Source organism: Hyla sarda, chromosome 9 (genome assembly GCF_029499605.1).
Source record: "Hyla sarda isolate aHylSar1 chromosome 9, aHylSar1.hap1, whole genome shotgun sequence".
Classification (NCBI taxonomy): Eukaryota; Metazoa; Chordata; class Amphibia; order Anura; family Hylidae; genus Hyla; species Hyla sarda.
This window is the reverse complement of record NC_079197.1, coordinates 159,776,978-159,800,105: the sequence shown is the minus strand read 5'-3', so window position 1 is coordinate 159,800,105 and position 23,128 is coordinate 159,776,978. Positions and strand designations below refer to the sequence as shown.

At 41.7% G+C, this 23,128-nt stretch overlaps 1 protein-coding gene and 1 long non-coding RNA gene across 4 annotated transcripts in view; one reads left to right on the top strand and one right to left on the bottom strand.

Moving 5' to 3' along the window:
• LOC130291848 (uncharacterized) overlaps window positions 1-19,129 on the top strand; it is a 31,051-nt gene extending 11,922 nt beyond the window's left edge. Inside the window, exon 3 of the long non-coding RNA XR_008848051.1 lies at window positions 18,964-19,129. This is a non-coding gene — a long non-coding RNA (uncharacterized LOC130291848). The remainder of the gene's footprint in view (window positions 1-18,963) is intronic.
• PLEKHG2 (pleckstrin homology and RhoGEF domain containing G2) overlaps window positions 1-23,128 on the bottom strand; it is a 114,639-nt gene that overhangs the window by 37,906 nt on the left and 53,605 nt on the right. For 2 of the 3 annotated variants that reach the window (XM_056541202.1, XM_056541203.1), the window contains 4 exons: window positions 9,294-9,394; window positions 7,411-7,477; window positions 3,944-3,990; window positions 255-405 (listed from right to left, as the gene is read on the bottom strand). In XM_056541202.1, the coding sequence (XP_056397177.1) occupies window positions 255-405; window positions 3,944-3,990; window positions 7,411-7,477; window positions 9,294-9,394 (366 nt within the window). Of the gene's footprint in view, window positions 1-254; window positions 406-3,943; window positions 3,991-7,410; window positions 7,478-9,293; window positions 9,395-15,073; window positions 15,165-23,128 lie in introns of those variants that run through there. The other variant, XM_056541204.1, reaches the window with a different exon arrangement.

Here is a 23,128-nt window from a genome sequence, read left to right as displayed (position 1 = left end):
AAGCAAATCCCCATAGCAAACCTCTTCTAAACTGGGCTGTTCCCGAGACACGTGTCATCAGAGAGCACTTAGACAGAAAAGAACAACCTAAACTTCAGAAGCTCATAAGTACTGAAAGGATTTAGATTTTTTAATAGCAGTAATTTACAAATCTGTTTAACTTTCTGGAGCCAGTTGATATATATATAAAAAAAAGTTTTTTCCTGGACTACCCCTTTAAGTATCTAGAGCAGAGACCATGTCATGTCCGTCACCTGTAGGAGAAGATGGTACTTCATGATACGCTGGACAGGTTTCAGGAGATATGTTTCCAGAGGCAGGGAGTGGGATAAGACGGCTTGACGTTCTCTGAAGAACTGCACGAGCTCCTCGTTCTTCATGCATTCGCGGAGGACAGACACCGAGCTGGGGAGAGGAAGAGGAAGAGGAAGGTAAATGGACGCCACTTGGCTTCTCCATGTCTTCTCCACTAAGGCTTTTGTAATACCATATGCAAGCAATGGTAGGAGATGATCCAATTGGATAAAACTAGCAGGGATCCTCCTACCCTCTATGTGCCCCATCAGGGCATTTGGTGGTATTTTGTCTGCAAACAAACATACTATGAATCGGTGGTTTCTAAACTGCGGCCCTCCAGCTGTTGCAAAACTACAACTCCCAGCATGCCCGGACAGCCGTTGGCTGTCCGGGCATGCTGGGAGTCGTAGTTTTGCAGACCACAGTGTGGAGACCACTGCTATAAATGATAAGACATTTACTAACATGGATTCCAATAGCTATTTCATATAGCCCAATATTAGAAGGGTATGTTCACACTATGTAATTCCCACGGTGAACATAAACATCAGTGTGAATGGGTTTTCCGCGAGACCCGTTCACGCTGCGGAATTGTTCCGCGCAAAGAAAGAACATGTTCATTCTTTGCGCGGAAGTCCGCGAACGCTGCATAGCCGTCAATGGTGCGGTCCTACCTCCGAAGTATTGCGGCGGGGACGGCGGCCGCCGGAATGGAATCGCTGCGAGTGGAGATTCCGTTCATAATCCATAGTGTGAACATACCCTAAGAAAGCCTACACTTGTATAGATCAGTGGGCTCCATCCTGTGGCTCTCCAGCTGTTGTGAAACGACAGCTACCAGCATGCCCAGGCAGCTGCAGGCTGGATGTTGAAGTCTCACAAACTACGGAGGAGAGGTGCAGGTTAAAGGGGTACTCCAGTGGAAAACTTTATTTTATTTTTTTTTGTTTTAAATCAACCTGTGCCAGAAAGTTAAACACATTTGTAAATTACTTCTATTAAAAAAAAATCTTAATCCTTCCAGTACTTATTAGCTGCTGAATACTACAGAGGAAATTATTTTCTTTTTGGAACACAGAGCTCTCTGCTGACATCACGAGCACAGTGCTCTCTACTGACATCTCTGTCCATTTTAGGAACTGTCCAGAGCAGCGTATGTTCGCTATGGGTATTTTCTCCTACTCTGGACAGTTCTTAAAATGGACAGAGATGTCAGCAGAGAGCACTGTGCTCGTGATGTCAGCAGAGAGCTCTGTGTTCCAAAAAGAAAAGAATTTCCTCTGTAGTATTCAGCAGCTAATAAGTACTGGAAGGATTAAGATTTTTTGATAGAAGCCATTTACAAATGTGTTTAACTTTTTGGCACCAGTTTGATAAAAAAAAAAAAAAAGTTTTCCACCGGAGTACCCCTTTAAAGATTATTCATATAAAGAACAATAATAGATTATTAGTCCATACTTCTAGATTATAGAAGTATGGACATTCAATAGAAGGGGGTAAAAGCAGGGGCTGACAAATCTCAGTTTGTAATTTATTGGATGAAAGAGTGAATCCAGCTCTCCAATAGTCTACGAAAGCTAGAAAGAGGGATATATATATATATATATATATATATATATATATATATATATATATATACTTCTCAAACAAGGCAAGACAGGCTTGACATATTTCAGGGGGTTTAAAGGGGTATTCCAGGCCAAAACTTTTTTCTATATATCAACTGGCTCCGGAAAGTTAAACAGATTTGTAAATTACTTCTATTAAAAAATCTTAATCCTTCCAATAGTTATTAGCTTCTGAAGTTGAGTTGTTGTTTTCTGTCTAACTGCTCTCTGATGACTTACGTCCCAGGAGCTGTGCAGTTCCTATGGGGATATTCTCCCATCATGCAAGGGATATTCTCCCATCATGCACAGCTCCCGGGACGTGACATCATCATTGAGCACTGCAGTTAGACAGAAAACTTCAGAAGCTAATAACTATTGGAAGGATTAAGATTTTTTAATAGAAGTAATTTACAAATCTGTTTAACTTTCCGGAGCCAGTTGATATATATAAAAAAAAGTTTTTGCCTTGAATACCCCTTTAATCATGACTTAGTCTGCCTTTTCTAGCTTGCAAAGTATATATACTTCCCTGTTTCTATTGTATTTTCAAGAAATTATAAAGCTTTTTTGAGCTTTTGGGGCACTGGATTCTTTTTCTTCACTTCTCAAACAAGACAAGACAGGCTTGATGTATTTCAGGAAGTTTAACCCTTATTCATGACTAAGAACTAAACCCTCCCCGAAAACCCATCAAGCCTGTCCTCTCTTGTTTGAGAAGTGTATAACTCCTTGTTTCTTATAGATTTGCAATAAATTATTGAGCTGACTTATCTTCATGTGTGTTTGGCTATGTGATATACAGGGATCCCTCAACTTACAATGGCCTCAACATACAATAGTTTCAACTAGAGATGAGCGAACTTACAGTAAATTCGATTCGTCACGAACTTCTCGGCTCAGCAGTTGATGACTTTTCCTGCATAAATTAGTTCAGCTTTCCGGTGCTCCGGTGGGCTGGAAAAGGTGGATACAGTCCTAGGAGACTCTTTCCTAGGACTGTATCCACCTTTTCCAGCCCACCGGAGCACCGGAAAGCTGAACTAATTTATGCAGGAAAAGTCAGCAACCGCCGAGCCGAGAAGTTTGTGACGAATCGAATTTACTGTATGTTCGCTCATCTCTAGTTTCAACATACAATGGTCTTTTCTGGACCATTGTAACTTGAAACCAGACTCAACATACAATGCTACAGACAGTCCAGATCTGTGAAACGTGTCACAACTGGAGGAACTGACCAATCAGATTTTACTGGGAAATCACCTCTATTACTGAAGTACATGCATTGAATTGCTGTCTGGTAGCGCCCCCTACAGTACAGGGAGGAACTACAAGTTCTGTACTACTCCTTACCTGTGCCAGGGTTAGCTGCTCCTTTGGACACGGCTCCATTTGGGACACTGTGTGTACTGTATAGGACCCTGAAGAAGCTCCTGTCCTCTGCATAAACCATTGTTTCCCAACCAGGGTGCCTCCAGCTGTTGCAAAACTACAACTCCCAGCATGCCCGGACAGCCGTTGGCTGTCCGGGCATGCTGGGAGTTGTAGTTTTGCAACAGCTGGAGGCACCCTGGTTGGGAAACACTGACATAGACAGTGATTACAGTTCCCATCAGATCTTTCTTACTTTTATTTATAAGGATTTGCTTTATCTATATTAGTTATCTACTTATTTTTCTTTAATCCTCACTTTTTCCTATTTTTGGATGACATTTTGGTGGCTTCAGAACCAATTAGAGTTATGGTCTCAACATACAATGGTTTCAACATACAATGGTCGTCCCGGAACCAATGAATATTGTAACTTGAGGGACCACTGTATGGTATTATATTCAGGGGTCAAGTCCTGCAGGAACGCGTGGGAACTGAGTTCCTGCACTTTTTTCCACAGCAGGAACACCATTCCCATTAGCAGGAATCCTGCAGGACCAGCCTTTGAGTGGAAATCATGGTGAGTTCCTTCACTTTTCTTTCCAGGACTTGACCCCTGATTATATTGCTATACTGTTAAAAAAAAAAAAAAAAAGGGGGACACTTACCTGGGATAGTTCATACAGTACAGTGTATAGATGTCAAACTCTTCACTCTGTGGAGGAAAGGAAAGATTACAGTAAGGTTGGGCTCACACTTCCATAGGAACTCCACGTGGGGGGTCTGTCACAGGTTTGGTTTATAGAACTGCATGTAGTATGTATTTTTTTTTTGTCCCATTAGACTAAGTTTTCACTTTTTTTTCTTTTTTTTTTTGGCATTTTTTTGACAAAAAAAATTATTAAAAAATGCCACAAAAAAACTGCCTTGTCATTTTGCACTTCCAAGATGCAGTTTTTGTGGCGTTTTTTTTCTATTTATTTATTTATCTATTTATTTATCTATTTATTTATTTATTTATTTATCTATTTATTTATTTATCTATTTATTTATTTATTTATTTATTTATTAATTTTATATAGGGGGTTTTAGTCTTGGTGTTTTTTTTTTCTTTACTGTTTTTTTTCCCCTCAGCGTTTTTTATTATGAAAAGTCATGTGATTTTTTTTCCCTATGTGACTCAAAGATTTCTATTGAAGAAATGGTAAAAAAAAAACAACAAAAAAAAAAAACATTAGGAAAAACGCCAATGGCGTTTTTTATGGCTTTATTTTTTTCTTTGCTTCTATTGACTTTTAAGAAAAAAAAACAAAAAAAAACACCAAGATTTTGTCCAGTAAAACGCCAACATGTTGCGACCCAGACTGACGAAAACGCCAAAGGCAAAAAGGACAGGTGGGTTTGGCATTTCATAAACCCCTATTGACATTCGGCTAACATCTGGAAGCGGTATTTTTTGCATTTAAATAAATGAATAAATAAAGCCATACAGCATTTGTGGTGTTTTTTTGAGCGTTAAAAAAAAATAATAATAAAAAAATAAAAAACAAGGAAGGAAACTTATCCTTAGGATCCTGTAAAATGATGGACAGCCTATCCTAGTGATGAGCGGCAGGGGCCATATTCGAATTCACGATATTTTGCAAAAATATATTGACCATTGTTGTCTTATGTCAGCGAAATTCGCATATTCACTATCTTCGTTCATTTTTTTTTTATCATGCGAAAGTTCGCACAAATATTTTCGTAAAAATTTGCATGTAAAAAAAACAAACAAAAAAAACAAATATTCATCATTACGAATATATAGCACTATATTCTAAAGATTCGCGAAATTGTGAAGTGCATATATTCGTGATAAAAATTTGCAAATTTTTATTTGCAAATAACCCAACGGACCCCAATAAAGTCACTGGGGTCTCTCTGGATCCATTGGTGTCCATCATGGAGCAGACGGCTCCTATGGAAGTGTGAACCTAGCCTTAACCCCTTAAGGACTCAGCCCATTTTGGCCTTAAGGACTCAGACAATTTAATTTTTACGTTTTCGTTTTTTCCTCCTCGCCTTCTAAAAATCATAACTCTTTTATATTTTCATCCACAGACTAGTATGAGGTCTTTTTTTTTGCGCGACCAGTTGTCCTTTGTAATGACATCACTCATTATATCATAAAATGTATGGCGCAACCAAAATACACTATTTTTGTGGGGAAATTAAAACGAAAAACGCAATTTTGCTAATTTTGGAAGGTTTTGTTTTCACACCGTACAATTTATGGTAAAAATGACGTGTGTTCTTTATTCTGAGGGTCAATACGATTAAAATGATACCCATTATTACATACTTTTATATTATTGTTGCGCTTAAAAAAAATCACAAACTTTTTAACCAAATTAGTACGTTTATAATCCCTTTATTTTGATGACCTCTAACTTTTTTATTTTTCCGTATAAGTGGCGGTATGGGGGCTCATTTTTTGCGCCATGATCTGTACTTTTTTTTTATACCACATTTGCATATAAAAAACTTTTAATACATTTTTTATAATTTTTTTTTAATAAAATGTATTAAAAAAGTTGGAATTTTGGACTTTTTTTTTTTCGTTCATGCCGTTCACCGTACGGGATCATTAACATTTTATTTTAATAGTTCGGACATTTACGCACGCGGCGATACCAAATATGTCTATAAAAAATGTTTTTTACGCTTTTTGGGGGTAAAATAGGAAAAAACTGACGTTTTACTTTTTTATTGGGGGAGGGGATTTTTCACTTTTTTTTTACTTTTACATTTTTTTACATTTTTTTTTACACTTGAATAGTCCCCATAGGGGACTATTCATAGCAATACCATGATTGCTAATACTGATCTGTTCTATGTATAGGACATAGAACAGATCAGTATTATCGGTCATCTTCTGCTCTGGTCTGCTCGATCACAGACCAGAGCAGGAGACGCCGGGAGCCGGACGGAGGAAGGTGAGGGGACCTCCGTGCGGCGTTATGAATGATCGGATCCCCGCAGCAGCGCTGCGGGCGATCCGATCGTTCATTTAAATCGCGAACTGCCGCAGATGCCGGGATCTGTATTGATCCCGGCACCTGAGGGGTTAATGGCGGACGCCCGCGAGATCGCGGGCGTCGGCCATTGCCGGCGGGTCCCTGGCTGCGATCAGCAGCCGGGATCAGCCGCGCATGACACGGGCATCGCTCCGATGCCCGCGGTTATGCTTAGGACGTAAATGTACGTCCTGGTGCGTTAAGTACCACCTCACCAGGACGTACATTTACGTCCTGCGTCCTTAAGGGGTTTAAGGGGTTCTCCCGTGGAAAACTTTTTTTTTTTTTAAATCAACTGGTGCCAGAAAGTTAAACAGATTTGTATATTACTTCTATTAAAAAAATCTTAATCCTTCCAGTACTTATTAGCTGCTGTATACTACAGAGGAAATGGTTTGCTTTTTGGAACACAGAGCTCTCTGCTGACATCACGACCACAGTGCTCTCTGCTGACATCTCTGTCCATTTTAGGAACTGTCCAGAGCAGCATATGTTTGCTCTGGGGATTTTCTCCTACTCTGGACAGTTTTTAAAATGGACAGAGATGTCAGCAGAGGGCGCTGTGCTTGTGATGTCAGCAGAGAGCTCTGTGTACCAAAAAGAAAACCATTTCCTCTGTAGTATACAGACCCTAATAAGTACTGGAAGGATTAAGATTTTTTTTATAGAAGTAATTTACAAATCTGTTTAACTTTCTGGCACCAGTTGATTTAAAAAAAAAAAAAATTATAAGTTTTCCACCGGGGTACCCCTTTAAAATAAAGTCCATCTTATCACCACTTCTTGAATGCAATGTATTGTTCTCTGTTATCAGCCATTTTACGTGGGCAGAGGCTGAATATATTATATGATTATATTATTTATTCTATAAAATGCATGTCACTGTTTTTCGGTGTGTTTCTCGACCAGGGTGCCTTCAGCTATTGCAAAACTACAACTCCCAGCATGCCCGGACAGCCGAAGGCTGTCCGGGCATGCTGGGAGTTGTAGTTTTGCAACAGCTGGAGGCACCTTGGCTGGGAAACACCGGTCTTAGTTGTGTAATTGCTAGACATGACCAGCAGGGGGCACCTTACCCTCATGACAAAACACTCCGCAATCATGGGAGCTGACGTACAGTTCTCCAGCTCTTCGAGCAGCTCGCTGTAAAAGAGCAGACAATGAGTTATAGAGAGCGGCTCTAGGACTAATTCGTTTGGACTAAAATACTCTGGGCCCAGTCGGTCATGCAATGGCGGAAACATATGCAGACCACTGCTGAGCAAACGGAAAGGGCAGAGTATTGACTGCCCAGGGAGTTTAAAGGGGTACTCCGGTGGAAAACTTTTTTTTTTTTTTTTTTAAATCAACTTGTGCCAGAAAGTTAAACAGATTTGTAAATTAACTTCTATAAAAAAAAAATCTAAAAAAAAAAAAATCTTAATTCTTCCAGTACTTATTAGCTGCTGAATACTACAGAGGAAATTCTTTTCTTTTTGGAACACAGAGCTCTCTGCTGACATCACGAGCACAGTGCTCTCTGCTGACATCTCTGTTCATTTTAGGAACTGTCCAGAGCAGCTTATGTTCGCTATGGGGATTTTCTCCTACTCTGGACAGTTCCTAAAAATGGACAGAGATGTCAGCAGAGAGCACTGTGCTCGTGATGTCAGCAGACAGCTCTGTGTTCCAAAAAGAAAAGAATTTCCTCTGTAGTATTCAGCAGCTAATAAGTACTAGAAGGGTTAAGATTTTTTAATAGAAGTCATTTACAAATCTGTTTAAATTTCTGGCACCAGTTGATTAAAAAAAAAAAAAGTTTTCCACCGGAGTACACCTTTAAGGGACTAAGGCCCCTTTCACACTACAGGTATCATCCCGCTTTTTTTTACTGCCGTTATTTAAGAATAACGGATGAAAACAAAACGGATGCAATAACTGGTAATAACGGATGATAACTGATGACCATCAGCTGTTATTTTTAATGGGTTTTTTCTTTAAAAAAAAACCTGATGTTGTTCATCCGTTATCATCCGTTATCATCCATTATTACCAGTTACATCTGTGGTTTTTTTTAATCAGGTTTTTAACCCTTTTTTTGTAAAGCTGTACTGAGCATGCTCAGTACAAAAAACGGATGTTAAAAAACCTGACAATAACTGATGATAACGGATGTTTTTTTTTGAACATCCATTTCCCATAGACTTCAATGTTAAATTTTAACGTCCGGTTTTTCACAATTTTTTTTTTGCCAGACCAAAAATTAGTTCATGCGCCGTCTTTTGTGCCGGCAAAAATAACGGACATTAGTAAAAACTTACATACCTGATGCAAAAGGATGGTCAAAAAATCCCATTGAAGTGAATGGGATTTTTTGACGCCCGTTTTCAGGATTTTTTGCCGGGAGTAATAACAGAGGTTTTTTTACAGGACGATACCTGTAGTGTGAAAGGGGCCTTAGTAATGCATTGTCGTACATTTGCAATAGGTTTCCCTGCAGCAATGTTTCCCAAGTAGGGTGCCTCCAGCTGTTGCAAAACTACAACTCCCTGCATGCTTGGGCAGCCAAATGCTGCGAGTTGTAGTTTTGCAACAGCTGGAGGCACCCTGTTTGAGCGCTGTACTTGTGTATCTCCGGTGCTCCCATAGACAGTGCATGGAGCATGTGCCAACATGGCACTCAATGTACAGGGAGAGACAAGGCCCCATTTTGGAGCTCGTGGGGGCCCGCAATCACACTTTTAGAGTAGTGGACAATTGCAGTGGTAAAAAAAATAAAAAAAATTAGATTTTTACTATTGTAATAATTGATCACACTATCTCTCAAACAAATACATGTATAGTAATTCTGCAACAAGCAACAGGCACTGCGACAAAGTACGACACCTATGGGTCTGCACACTACGGATGGACAGTAGATGTTACAACCTAAAATAGGGGTCTATGCCTCATTCTTGGGGATATGACTGAACCCACTCACCTGTTAAACTCATAAATATCTTCTATGTTGCAGAATAAAGTGCTGACTTGCTCGGGTTTGAGGGGGAGTTGACCACAATCTATAATGCAGCCTAAATAATCCTGTATGAAGAGATCATGGAAGAGAAAGCATTAAAATACAGACAATGTAATCAATATAATCCTGGTAATGTGCAGGGTCAGCAAAGTAATGGGAAAAGTAAAGTAACGAGAATGCAGTAGTGTAGCCATAGGGGGCGCAGAGGCCCCAATGCCTAAGGGAGTGCAAGACCCCTCTAACCAGTCACAGGGTTTAGTCTATTATAGGGTTTAGTCTATTATAGGGTTTAGTCTGTTATAGGGTTTAGTCTATTATAGGGTTTAGTCTATTATAGGGTTTAGTCTGTCATAGGGTTTAGTCTATTACAGGGTTTAGTCTTTCATATCATTTAGTCTGTCATAGGGTTAAGTCTATTACAGGGTTTAGTCTTTCATAGGGTTAAGTCTATTATAGGGTTTAGTTTGTCATAGGGTTTAGTCTATTATAGGGTTTAGTCTTTCATAGAATTTAGTCTGTCATAGGGTTAAGTCTATTATAGGTTTTTAGTTTGTCATAGGGTTTAGTCTATTATAGGGTTTAGTCTATTATAGGGTTTGGTCTATTATAGAGTTTAGCCTATTATAGGGTTGGGTTAAGTCTATTACAGGGTTTAGTCTGTCATAGGGTGTGGTCTATAATAGGATTTAGTCTCTAATAGGGTTTAGTCTCTAATAGGGTTTAGTCTATAATAGGGTTAAGTCTATTATAGGGTTTAGTCTATTATAGGGTTTAGTCTATTATAGGGTTTAGTCTGTCATAGAATTTAGTCTATCATAGGGTTAAATCTATTATAGGGTTTAGTCAATCATAGGGTTTAGCCTGTCATAAAGTTTAGCCTGTTGTAAAGTTTTTAGTCTATTATAGGGGTTAGTCTATTATAGGGTTTAATCTATTATAGGGTTAAGTCTATTATTGGGTTAAGTCTAGTATAGGGTTTAGTCTATTATAGGGTTTAGTCTGTCATAGGGTGTGGTCTATTATAGGGTTTAATCTATTATATGGTTTAGTCTATTATAGGGTTTAGTCTGTCATAGAATTTAGTCTATCATAGGGTTAAATCTATTATAGGGTTTAGTCTTACATAGGCTTTAGTCGGTTATTGGGTTTAGCCTGTCATAAAGTTAAGCCTGTCGTTAGGTGTAGTCTTACATAGGCTTTAGTCGGTTATTGGGTTTAGCCTGTCATAAAGTTAAGCCTGTCGTTAGGTTTAATCTATCGTAGGGTTTAGTCAATTATAGGGTTTAGTCTGTCATAGAATTTAGTCTATCATAGGGTTAAATCTATTATAGGGTTTAGTCTATAATAGGGTTTAGTCGGTTATTGGGTTTAGCCTGTCATAAAGTTAAGCCTGTCGTTAGGTTTAATCTATCGTAGGGTTTAGTCTATTATAGGGTTTAGTCTGTCATAGAATTTAGTCTATCATAGGGTTAAATCTATAATAGGGTTTAGTCTATAATAGGGTTTAGTCTTACATAGGCTTTAGTCAGTTATTGGGTTTAGCCTGTCATAAAGTTAAGCCTGTCGTTAGGTTTAATCTATCGTAGGGTTTAGTCTATTATAGGGTTTAGTCTGTCATAGAATTTAGTCTATCATAGGGTTAAATCTATTATAGGGTTTAGTCTATAATAGGGTTTAGTCTTACATAGGCTTTAGTCAGTTATTGGGTTTAGCCTGTCATAAAGTTAAGCCTGTCGTTAGGTTTAATCTATCATAGGGTTAAATCTATTATAGGGTTTAGTCTATAATAGGGTTTAGTCTTACATAGGCTTTAGTCAGTTATTGGGTTTAGCCTGTCATAAAGTTAAGCCTGTCGTTAGGTTTAGTCTATCATAGGGTTTAGTCCATTATAGGGTGGAGCCCGGTTCTTGCGTGGCACATGTTACGCCAACACAGCGCCCCTTCACAGCTTCCGGGTATGGCATCAGTGGTACAGATCAGCTGTCAGTTACAGTGAGAATTTTCCACATTTCCGCGCCAAATCCTCATCCTGCATCAAATTGACGCCAAATTGTGCGGATTTGTTGCAGATTTAGTGCTGCAGATGTTGGCGCAGATGAGTAAAAGAGGAGAATTCAATGTATTAAAAAAATAAATAAATAAAAAACTGTGTGAATCCGTCACGTTTACACTGCAAAACACAACCCGGCCGATCTGTTGCAAATTTTGACTTCCCTATTAAAGTCAATGGGAAAAAATCATCCCGCGGGGGAGTTTTTACAGATATTTAGATTTTTATTGACGTTCACCTCATGGAAAGATTAATTTACAACCTAGGGGGGGAGATTTATAGAAACCTGTGCAAAGGAAATGTTGCCCTGTTGCCCATAGCAACCAATCAGATCGCTTCTTTCATTTTGCAGAGACCTTGCTAAAAATGAAAGTAGACATCTGATTGGTTGCTATGGGCAACTGGGCAACTTTTCCTCTGGACAGGTTTTGATAAATCTCCCCCTAGGTCCCTAGTCTTCCCTAGTCTGGTCTCCAAACATCAGACATTGCAAAACTACAACTCCCAGCATGCCCGGACAGCCGTTGGCTGTCCGGGCATGCTGGGAGTTGTAGTTTTGCAACGTCTGAAGGTCCACGGTTTGGAGACCACCTTTCTAGACAATCCGATCACATGTCATGGCGGCTCCTAATGCTCTTGAACTTTACCCCAGTACCCTTAGCAGAACCCACCGCCACTACTATCAGGCACAGATGTTTTTTTTCCTATACCGCCTCACAGTAAAGTAGTCTAGCCGACAGATGATGTATTAGTAGTCATACTCCTGTGCGTACAGATCCCAGAGAGATTTGGTTACAAATAGGGACTGAAATATTCCCGAAACGCGTCATTTGTGTTTACCAATCTATAGTCATTCGTGGTAGAAACATAAGGTTTAGATCCACTTCCTCCTATAGGACGCATCAGCGCTTATTCCAGACCTTTTACTTTTACGCCGACACGGCACTTATGTGTGAAGCCAATGATTCACGCGCTTATCTATTGGACCGTACTTGAAGGCAGACATTCCAACACCATTGCCGATTTCCCTCTTCAGACAGTGAATGAATACTCAGCCGAGAGATAAGATAACCCGAGCAACCGTCCAGATAATAACACCGCAATATAATAGGCAGTGTTGCTCGCGAATATTCGCAATGCGAATTTTATTCGCGAATATCGCATATTTGCGAATTTGCGAATATTCGCGAATATAGCACTATATATTCGTAATTACGAATATATATATATATATTTTTCACAGTACACATCACAGTGATCATCCCTCTCTGCTTCCAGCTTGTGTGGTGTAAAGAAGGCTCTAATACTACTGTGTGAGACTGGCGTACGAATTTTCGCATTTGGGAAAATTTGCATATGCTAATTTTCGCACATGCTAATTTCCGTGTATGCTAATTGTAGCATATGAAAATTTTCGCATACGATAATTTTCGCATATGCGAAAATATAGCGCGAATATTACGAATATGCGAATTTAGCGAATATATGACGAATATTCGTCCATATATTCGCGAAATATCGCGAATTCGAATATGGCCTATGCAGCTCAACACTAATAATAGGTACTCAAAGTACGCAGTGAAGGTAAAAAGTATTTGATCCCCCGCTGATGTACATTTGCCCACCAACCAAGTAATGATCGGCCTATAATTTTAAGGGTAGGTTTATTTGAACGGTGAGAGACGGAATAAGAACAAAAAATTTCAGATAGGTTACGAATTGATTTGAATTTTACTTGGTGAAAGAAGTATTTGACACCCTATAAATTAGGAAGACTTCTGTCTCCCGGTTTCTTTTATACAGGTGAAAAGCTGAGATTAGGAGCACTCTCTTAAAGGGGGTACTCCCGTGGAAAACTTTTTTTTTTTTATCAACTGGTGCCAGAAAGTTAAAAAGATTTGTAAATGACATCTATTAAAAACTCTTAATCCTTCCAATACATTTTATGGGCTGTATACTAGAGAGGAAATGCTTTTCTTTTTGGATTTCTCTGATGTCACGACCACTGTCCTCTCTGCTGACCTCTGCTGTCCATTTTGGGAACTGTCCAGAGCAGCATATGCTTGCCATGGGGATTTTCTCCTGCTCTGGACAGTTCCAAAAATTTACAGCAGAGGTCAACAGAGAGCATTGTGGTCATGACATCAGAGAAATCCAAAAAGAAAAGCATTTTTTCTAAAGTATACAGCCCCTAAAAAGTACTGGAAGGATTAAGATTTTTTAATAGAAGGAATTTACAAATCTGTTTAATTTTCTGGCACCAGTTGATTTAAAAAAAAAAAAAAAAAAGTTTTCCACAGGAGTACCCCTTTAAAGGGAGTGCTCCAAATCTCGGCAGAAGCAATCGATCAGATTCCAAACTCTCCACCATGATCAAGACCAAAGAGCTGTCCAGGGAGGTCAGGGAGAAGATTGTAGACCTACACAAGGCCGGAATGGGCTACAAGACCATCGCCAAGCAGCTTGGTGAGAAGTTTACAATAGTTATTGTGATTATTCGCAAATGGAGAAAACACAAAATACCTGACAATCTCCCTCGGCCGGGGGCTCCATGCCAGATCTCACCCCGTGGAGTTTCAATGATCTCGAAAATGATGAGAATTCAGCCCGGAACTAAACAGGAGGATATTGTCAATGGTGTTAAGGTCGCTGGGACCATGGTCACCAAGAACACAATTGGTAACACATTACGCTGTGAAGGCCTGAAATCTTACAGTGCCCACAAAGGTCCTCCTGTTCAAGAAAGACCATGTACAGGCCCATCTGAAGTTTGCCTATGATCCTCTGGATCATTCATTCAGGCATTGCCCGCTCTTCCTACCTAATCATTGTGGGAGAGATAAAGCAACAATCACAGTCTCATCCAGGGCCTGTGCAAGAATTTTGCACCCCCCCCCCCCCCAATATGGTGGATAACCTTAGTGGGTACATAGGAAATACTTCATATTCCGACCTCATATCTCATCCTCATATCCCAACCTCATATCATGTCTTCATATCCCGACGCCCATATCCGGTCCTCATATCCCGACTTCATATCTTGTCCTCATATACCGACCTCATAATTCATCCTCATATTCCAATCTTATATCCTGTCCCCATATCCTGACCTCATATCACAACCTTATATCCCAACCTCATATCCTGTCCTCATATCCCAACCTCATATCCCAACCTCATATCATGTCCTCATATCCGTCCTCAAATCATGTCCTCATATCCTGACCTCATATCCCAACCTCATATCCCGTCTTCACGTCCTGTCCTTAAATCCTGACCTCATATCCCAACCTCATATCATGTCTTCATATCCCGACCCCATATCCGGTCCTCATATCCCATCCTCATAATTCGTCCTCATATCCGACCTGATATCTCATCCCTAGCACTAACTCTTCTCTGCACCTGAATGTTTAAAAGTCCCGGGCAATCTCTGCAGCCCAGAGTAACGGGTGATATAACAGAAGTCCCATAGACTTGCATGGGACATCAGAAAAGAACTCTTACCCTCTCAAATGAGGGTGGATTAGGGCTAATTCAACACTTCTATATTTTTAAGTAACATGTGAACCAAGTTTCATGGAAATATCTCTAGCCGTTTGGAAGTAATGCTGGAACATACATACAGACATACATTCGTTGAGCTTTAGAGTTTAGGTATAGATTTGTTGCAGGAAATCCTACGGGCCATTACCCAGCTCTGCCAATTTGCAGGAATGATCCTTTTTTATACAACCGATGAAAGACATGAAAGCATCTGGGTCCCTGATCCTCCTTCAGGATCATATCTGCTGCACACATTGGGGGAGATTTATTAAAACCTGTCCAGAGGAAAATTTGCCCAGTTGCCCATAGCAACCAATCAGATCGCTTCTTTCATTTTTAACAAGGCCTCTGAAAAATGAAAGAAGCGATCTGATTGGTTCCTATTGGTAACTGGACAGATTTTCCTTTGCACAGGTTATGAGAAATGTCCCCCAATGAGTCTACACCATGGGGGAGATTTATCATAACCTGTGCAGAGGAAAATTTGCCCAGTTGCCCATAGCAACCAATCAGATTGCTGCTTTCATTTTGCAGAGGCCTTGTTAAAAATGAAAGAAGCGATCTGATTGGTTGCTATGGGCAACTGGGCAACTTTTCATCTGGACGTGTTTTGATAAATCTCCCCCCATGAGTGGGGTCTGACTAGTTATGTAAAGAGGAGAAATAATAGGATAGTCAGAATGACCACCATTACTGCACTTAAAAGGGTTAACCCAGCACTTTCTGCAATCCCTTATTATTGATAGGGGACTGGTTGGCACTAGTCATGCAGTGCATTAATGCGGTACTCTGGAGGTGTTTTGGGGCACTAATATTGTGGAGCTCTGGTACTGTTATGGGGTACTTTGGTTGACATTTTGAGTGTGTGTGGGGTATAAAAGTCCAAAGTGATGTCACGCCATGCCCCCTCCATTCATGTCTATGGGAGGGGGCGTGACGACTGTCACGCCCCCTCCCATAGACATGAATGTAGGGGGCGTGGCGTGACGTCACTAGGGGGCGTGGCATTGACATCATGTCCCAAAATGCCGGGGGCTGCATCGAGATCGCGGGGGTCCCCATCGGTGAGACCCCTGTGATCATACATCTTATCCCCTAGCCTTTGGATAGGGGATAAGATGTATAAAGCCAGAGTACCCCTTTAGGGTACGTTCACACATACAGGATCCTGCGCAGATTTGATGCGCAGGATTTGTAACTGCAGATTAGAAGCTGCGCTCAGTCGTGTAGTTTACATTGAAATCTGCAGCAGAAAATCCTGCGCATCAAATCTGCGTACGTGTGAAGGTACCCTTAAGTATACATTTGCAGACAAGGAGTTTTAAAGGGGTACTCCGGTGGAAAACTTTTTTTTTTTTTTAAATCAACTGGTGCCAGAAAGTTAAACAGGTTTGTAAATTACTTCTATTAAAAAAAATCTTAATCCTTCCAGTACTTATTAGGTGCTGAATACTACAGAGGAAATTCTTTTATTTTTGGAACACAGAACTCTCTGCTGATATCACGAGCACAGTGCTCTCTGCTGACACCTCTGTCCATTTTAGGAACTGTCCAGAGCAGCATATGTTTGCTATGGGGATTTTCTCCTACTCTGGACAGTTTTCCCTGACATTTCCACAAAAACCCAACATATTTACTAAGGTTTCCACAGAAAATGTGGTGGATTTGAGCTGAGGAAAACCCTACAGATCAGAGCAGGTGTAAAAAAAAGCAAAATGTAGGGAAAAGTGCAGAATGCAGGGAATCCTTAGTAAATACTGTGGAAAAAAATTTGTATTGAATTAAAACCCACAAAGAAAACTACACAACATTCTTAGTAAATCAGGGCCAATATGTCATAAGTCACATGGTCTCCAGGGGGTGTGGCTATTCTAAAGTAAAGGTGAAGAGAGAAAACTTGACCCTTGCGATGGCGCTGCTAGTTCCAAAATTACTCCACCCCTAGACATCTTATCCCCTATCCGCCGCTGGGAACCCCCAGGATCTCGGCTGCAGCACCCACCTGTTGTGGCTTCCGGCAGCGCTGGAGGCTCTCATCCTAACGCCTCCCAACCACGGTGACGTGAGATCGTGGCGTCACGACCCCGCCCCGTGTGACATCACGCCCCGCCCCTCAATGCAAGTCTATGGGAGGGGGCGTGACGGCTGTCACGCCCCCTCCCATAGGCTTGCAATAAGGGGGCGGAGCGTGACGTCACATGGGAGCGGAGCAGTGCTCCGTCCCCGTGGTCGACAGTAAACAGACCCGGAGTGAACACGCTCCGGGGACTGATTCTAACGGGGTGCGGCGTGCCAGATCACGGGGGTCCCCAGCGGCGGGACCCCCGCGATCAGACATCTTATCCCCTATCCTTTGGATAGGGGATAAGATGTCTAAGTGCCGGAGTACCCCTTTAACCGTTTAGATTGCATAGGGTAAAGAGGGACTTGGGACACCCCAATAGAGTCCGCCTGACAGGACGGCAAGGGTACAGGGGTGCAACTCCTGTACTGGGCCACCACACTTATCTCTTTATATGCAATACGTCTAAGAACTTCCATTCTTGAGAAAAGTTCAGGCCTAACACACCGCCATACTTGTATACCACAACCTCTCCTATCTGTTTCCAGCCTATAACTTTGTATTGTGATTTGCCTCAAATATGGAAAGTCCAAGATCTTACAAGAGGGACGTTCTCAATGCTCTTACCAAACCACTGATAAGATTTAGCAATACTCTGCAGCCCGCATATCTTTACTCCACAGTTTGGGTCTCAGCCCTTTGGTAATTGAGGAGCCGAATCCCTGTGGATTTACTCCGGAAACTTAGTTTACTAATAGGGCATTTCTCCCAAAGTGGATGAGAGGTCACGGGATCTGGGCTCTGGAATCTCATAGCAAGAGGGAGACGGAGGGTGATAACTAGAGATGAGCGAACTTACAGTAAATTCGATTCGTCACGAACTTCTCGGCTCAGCAGTTGATGACTTTTCCTGCATAAATTAGTTCAGCTTTCAGGTGCTCCTGTGGGCTGGAAAAGGTGGATATAGTCCTAGGAAAGAGTCTCCTAGGACTGTATCCACCTTTTCCAGCCCACGGGAGCACCTGAAAGCTGAACTAATTTATGCAGGAAAAGCCATCAACTGCCGAGCCGAGAAGTTCGTGACGAATCGAATTTACTTTAAATTCGCTCATCTCTAGTGATAACTGCAGGCAAGGGCGGAGAGTGGAGGAGACACATGGAGAAGGGAAAGAGGTAGTAAAGGAAGGATCTCAACAAGTGACCAAATATACTGTATTTATCATTTGTAAAGGTTTGAGGGCTATGGAGAACTATCCCTGGGGAAGGGAAGCTGTATATGGGAAAGATCCATCATTTTTTTGACGGTCATACAGCTTTTCCTAGACCTGTGTTTCCCAACCAGGGTGCCTTCAGCTGTTGTAAAACTACAATTCCCAGCATGCCCGGACAGCCTTCGGCTGTCCGGGCATGCTCAGAGTTGTAGTTTTGCAACAGCTGAAGGCACACTGGTTTGGTAACACTGCCCTAGAGTGCATCATAACAGAAGAGATTTTCATTCTAAGTCCCAATCTCCTGAGGATGCTGTTTCTACAGTGAAACATGTCGGGGGACATCAACTCTGACGCAGTTTCTTGATTTTTCATAACGCTGAGTTAGTAGTGCAGTGTTTCCCAAATATGGGGAAGATGATCCATTATACTGCATCATTTATCGTGCTGCCACGTCTTCTTGTTTTTTGATGGTCATACAGCTTTTCCAAGACCAGTGTTTCCTGACCAGGGTGCCTTCAGCTTTTGTAAAACTACAATTCCCAGCATGCCCGGACAGCCTTTGGCTGTCCGGGCATGCTGGGAGTTGTAGTTTTGCAACAGATGGAGGCACCCCGGTTGGGAAAAACTGCCCTAGAAGATGGGGCACAATTTATTTGTACTGTCAGTATTGCATTTAGGGGTATAACTGTATTGGTAGCCCCAAGATATTGGCATCATTGATTTGGGATAGATTGTGTGAACACACTGTCCTAATTTGTTTTTTAGACACACATTGTGGAAAGCCCCTGATGAGGTCACCTACTCGGGTGAACCGAAATGCGTAGGGAATTGTGTATGGTCCGAATGCTACATTTTCATATATGTGAGTGCCATTTTTTATGGGAAATGGGATTGGTCCTAATTGATTGATGTACGGTGAGTCTATATACACGTTCTTACACACTAACTGTGAGTCTATTTCCTGCGTCCATATCGATCAAGGTTTCCTCATCAGTATCCTCTGTGAAGTACATTCACTATATATATATATATATATATATATATATATATATATATATATATATATATATGTTTCTTAACAGCATTAATTAAAATGATATGAGTTGTAGTTTTGCAACAGCTGGAGACACACTGGTTGGGAAATACTGTTTAGACTCTAAATAGCATAAAACTGTATAGTTTATTATACTTGTCCACTCTTGGATGCCACAGGTTGGGGGACGCCCCCTTTATGTGAGGTAATACAATGGGACCCATACAATCTCTAATCAATTTCGATTTTATCACCTACATTTCTTTCCTCAATTTAGCTGCCTGGTTGCTAAGCCAGACCTACGGCATGAGGTCTAGTCCAGAGCGGTGAGGCCCTTGTCCTACTTGTCCCCACAGACAATTCCTGGCTGTCCACATAGACCAGGGTTTCCCAACCAGTGTGCTTTAAAGGGTAGTGAATAAGATGTTAGATCGTGGTGGTCCGGCCGCTGGGGACCCCCCGCATTCTCTGGGCCTGCACCCCAGTCATTCGGGTCTCGGAGCGAACTCCGCTTTGTGCAATGTGCAATATGACTTGCAATGAAGGCCGCCACGCCTCTCTATTCAAGAGGGAGCTCTGTACTAGCCATCATGCCCCCCTCCCATAGACATGAATGGAGGGGCGTAGCGTGATATCCCGAATGTGGACACCGCAGCTGCCGGCGGGACCCTTACAGCTTACAGCTGCAAACTCCAAACTCCAACTCCAAAGGCTTTCCCATCATGCTGGGAGTTGTAGTTGCTGGTATACTGGTTGGGAAACACTGCTGTAGAGTGCAACATAACAAAAGTGTCCCAGTGCCCTGAGGACGCTGTTTCTTCAGTGAAACATGTTGGGGGACATCAACTTGGATGCAATTACTTGATATTTTATAACACTGAATTAGCAGTACAGCATTTCCCAAGCTTTTAGCATGCTGGGAGTTGTAGTTGGAGGTATACTGGTTGGGAAACACTGCTGTAGAGTGCAACATAACCAAAGTGTCCCGGTGCCCTGAGGACACTGTTTGTACAGTGAAACATGTTGGGGGACATCAACTTGGATGCAGTTACTTGATATTTTATAACATTGAACTAGCAGTACAGCATTTTCCAAGCAGCGTGCCTCCAGCTGTTGCAAAACTTCAACTCCCAGCACGCCCGGACAGCCGTTGGCTGTCCGGGCGTGCTGGGAGTTGAAGTTTTGCAACAGCTGGAAGCACACTGCTTGGAAAACACTACCCTAGACTGGAAATAGCATAAAAATGTGCCGTCCAGCTGCCATGGCGCTAGTGGTAACAAAACCCACCAAGCGTTGGGGTCCTATTTGCAGCCATTATAGCGCAGATCAGAGTTGTCACCCAGCTTTCCTAGAATTCTATTCGGGGAGACGAAGAGGACAGATGTTTTCTATTTGGGACAAAAGCATAAGATTATCATCAGAAGACACTGCAGTATGTGTGGCAGCCATCTCTGGGGCCTCCAGGGGGTGGCTTCTTAAAGTAAAACAACATCCGAATCATCCGTAGATTTACAACACTCCCCCCCCCCCCCCTGCCCCCTTATAAGTGGACTATAGGATATACATAAACATATCATTGGAATGAATTCTCTGCTACTTTATGGCTGGGATTCAACGCCATTGTTATTGTAAATGGTTCGTTCACATGAAGATGTAGACAACTTCATCATCCGCAAGAGGAAAAAAAATATCCAGTCAGAAAACCTTTAGTGTATACAGATATTTCCTGTGCATCTGCCGTCATTCCCCCCGATTGCTTCCTATATTCCAATCTAAATATACATTAATTTTTTTTTGTTATGTTTTCCTTTTTTTGTTATGTTTTCCTTTCCATATGACTGACCCCATACGTGTGAAGAGCGTAGGCCGGCAAAGCGTTGCCCGGTGGGATTCATAACCCCAACAATGTGGCCGTCCAGTTGCGCACTGCGAAGAGCAGGAAGAGAGTGAAGAAAGGCCCCATATTACGTTAGTGTGGTCTGCTCTCCCTCACACAGTGACCTCTGCCCAGTGGGAATGTGTCAGAGAGACGCTGGGTCTCAGCAATCTCTGGAATTTCAGGAATAGCATCGGCCACCAGTTTATTCTGCTCGAATAGCTGCACATCCATCATTGGGCAGATGTGGAGTCATAAAGCATTGACTGCAACCTTCTGCTCCCACCAGCTGAGTCCTGCAAAGACGCTCAATGGGTTTCGCTGTCATATACGCACTTTCTAGGGAAATTTTTATTTTTCTAAACAGATGTCAAAAATACGGGACTGTACCCTTTTACCACATCCGCTATTGAACTGTAGGGAGAAAGGCTAGCCAATGCCGTAAATTCAGGTTTGACTATAGTCTTTCACAATTCCCCTCCACCCTCCTATATCATACTTACTGGAAGCCACCTAGAATAGATCACTAAGTAGTAACCCTCTTGGTCCACCAATGGGATTCCATTCAGTCAACCGCCAAGCCTACACTATAGGGGGGAACTCATAATTGGTTTAAAGGGGTACTTCGCTGGGAAACTATTTTTTTTAAAGAAAGTTGAACAGATTTGTAAGTTACTTCTATTAAAAAAAATTGAATCCTTCCCCTTTAAAGGGGTACTCTGTCCCTAGACATCTTATCCCCTGCAGCACCCAGCGTTCTTTTAGAATGCTGGGTGCCGGCAGCGGGGGGGGGGGGGGAGGGGAGTCCCAGAGTCCCATAGACTTGCATTGGAGGGGTGTGATGTGACGTCACGAGGGGCGTGGTCGAGGAATCACAACCCCCCCTGCTGTCCGCTCCAAGCGTTCGTAACAAAATCAATAAACTCAACCCAACCAAGTAGCTTTCCCCTTATATTCACAAACATGACTTTTTTCACATACGTTAAGTCATAAATGTTTGATCAATGGGAATCTGGTCTATGGTATCTCCGAGTATGGGCCATATCCAATCATCAATAAAAATGGCTGTGCACGTTTGAAGTTATGGTGTAAAAATGTATAGAAGGCCCATTCTTAGAGATATCTTCTCTGCATCCCGTGATTACATTGAGGGGTACCAATCAGGTAACAGAGAAAGACCCCTCCCACTTTCTAACTCCTCCGGTGCCACAGTTGCCATTGCCCACACTATATGGTGGGTCACCATCTTAGCCTACCAGGATCAGAGTTATATTTGACCCCCGAGGCTGTGGATTGGTATTGTTTATATAGCACTACTGGTGCCCACCACATATGGAGTGGGCTCAGCTCTAGAGCCTGCACTATATTGTGCCTGTGCACAGGATTAAAGGACCTACTGTGTTTATGTTTTTAAACTTTTAATGAAAACTACTAAGTACAAGAGAAACCCACCCAAACACGAAAACAGAAGATCAATACTAACGTAGTCGAGATAAAACATAGTACATACAAAGACAGATGTTGTTCGGCACTGTCGCCTCGAAGTCTGATATAAATTACGCTATAGTTGTTGGATATTGGATAAGAGATAGTTCGTAGTACACATATCCAACAGAAAGAAGTAAGGAGACGGCAACTCACCCAAACTTCATAGTATCTTCTTTATTTCTCAACGATAATTAATTGCAGGGGGGAGACAGAGAGGGGGTACAGAAGAAATTAGGCTACAGCAGCCGTTTCACACTAGTTGTGCTTCATCGGGCCTCTTCAACTAGTGTGAAACGGCTGCTGTAGCCTCATTTCTTCTGTACCCCTGTCTGTCTCCCCCCTGCAATTATGTAAGTATCGTTGAGAAATAAAGAAATACTATGAAGATTGGGTGGGTTGCCATTTCCTTACTTCTTTCTATTAGAGATAAAACATAGTATTGGCTCTGCATTGTAAAATATTGCCCATAGAGCCCATAAATTTACTGTCTTGACCTTAAGATCTTTAAATTATGAGGTTCTCCATAAAGGCCT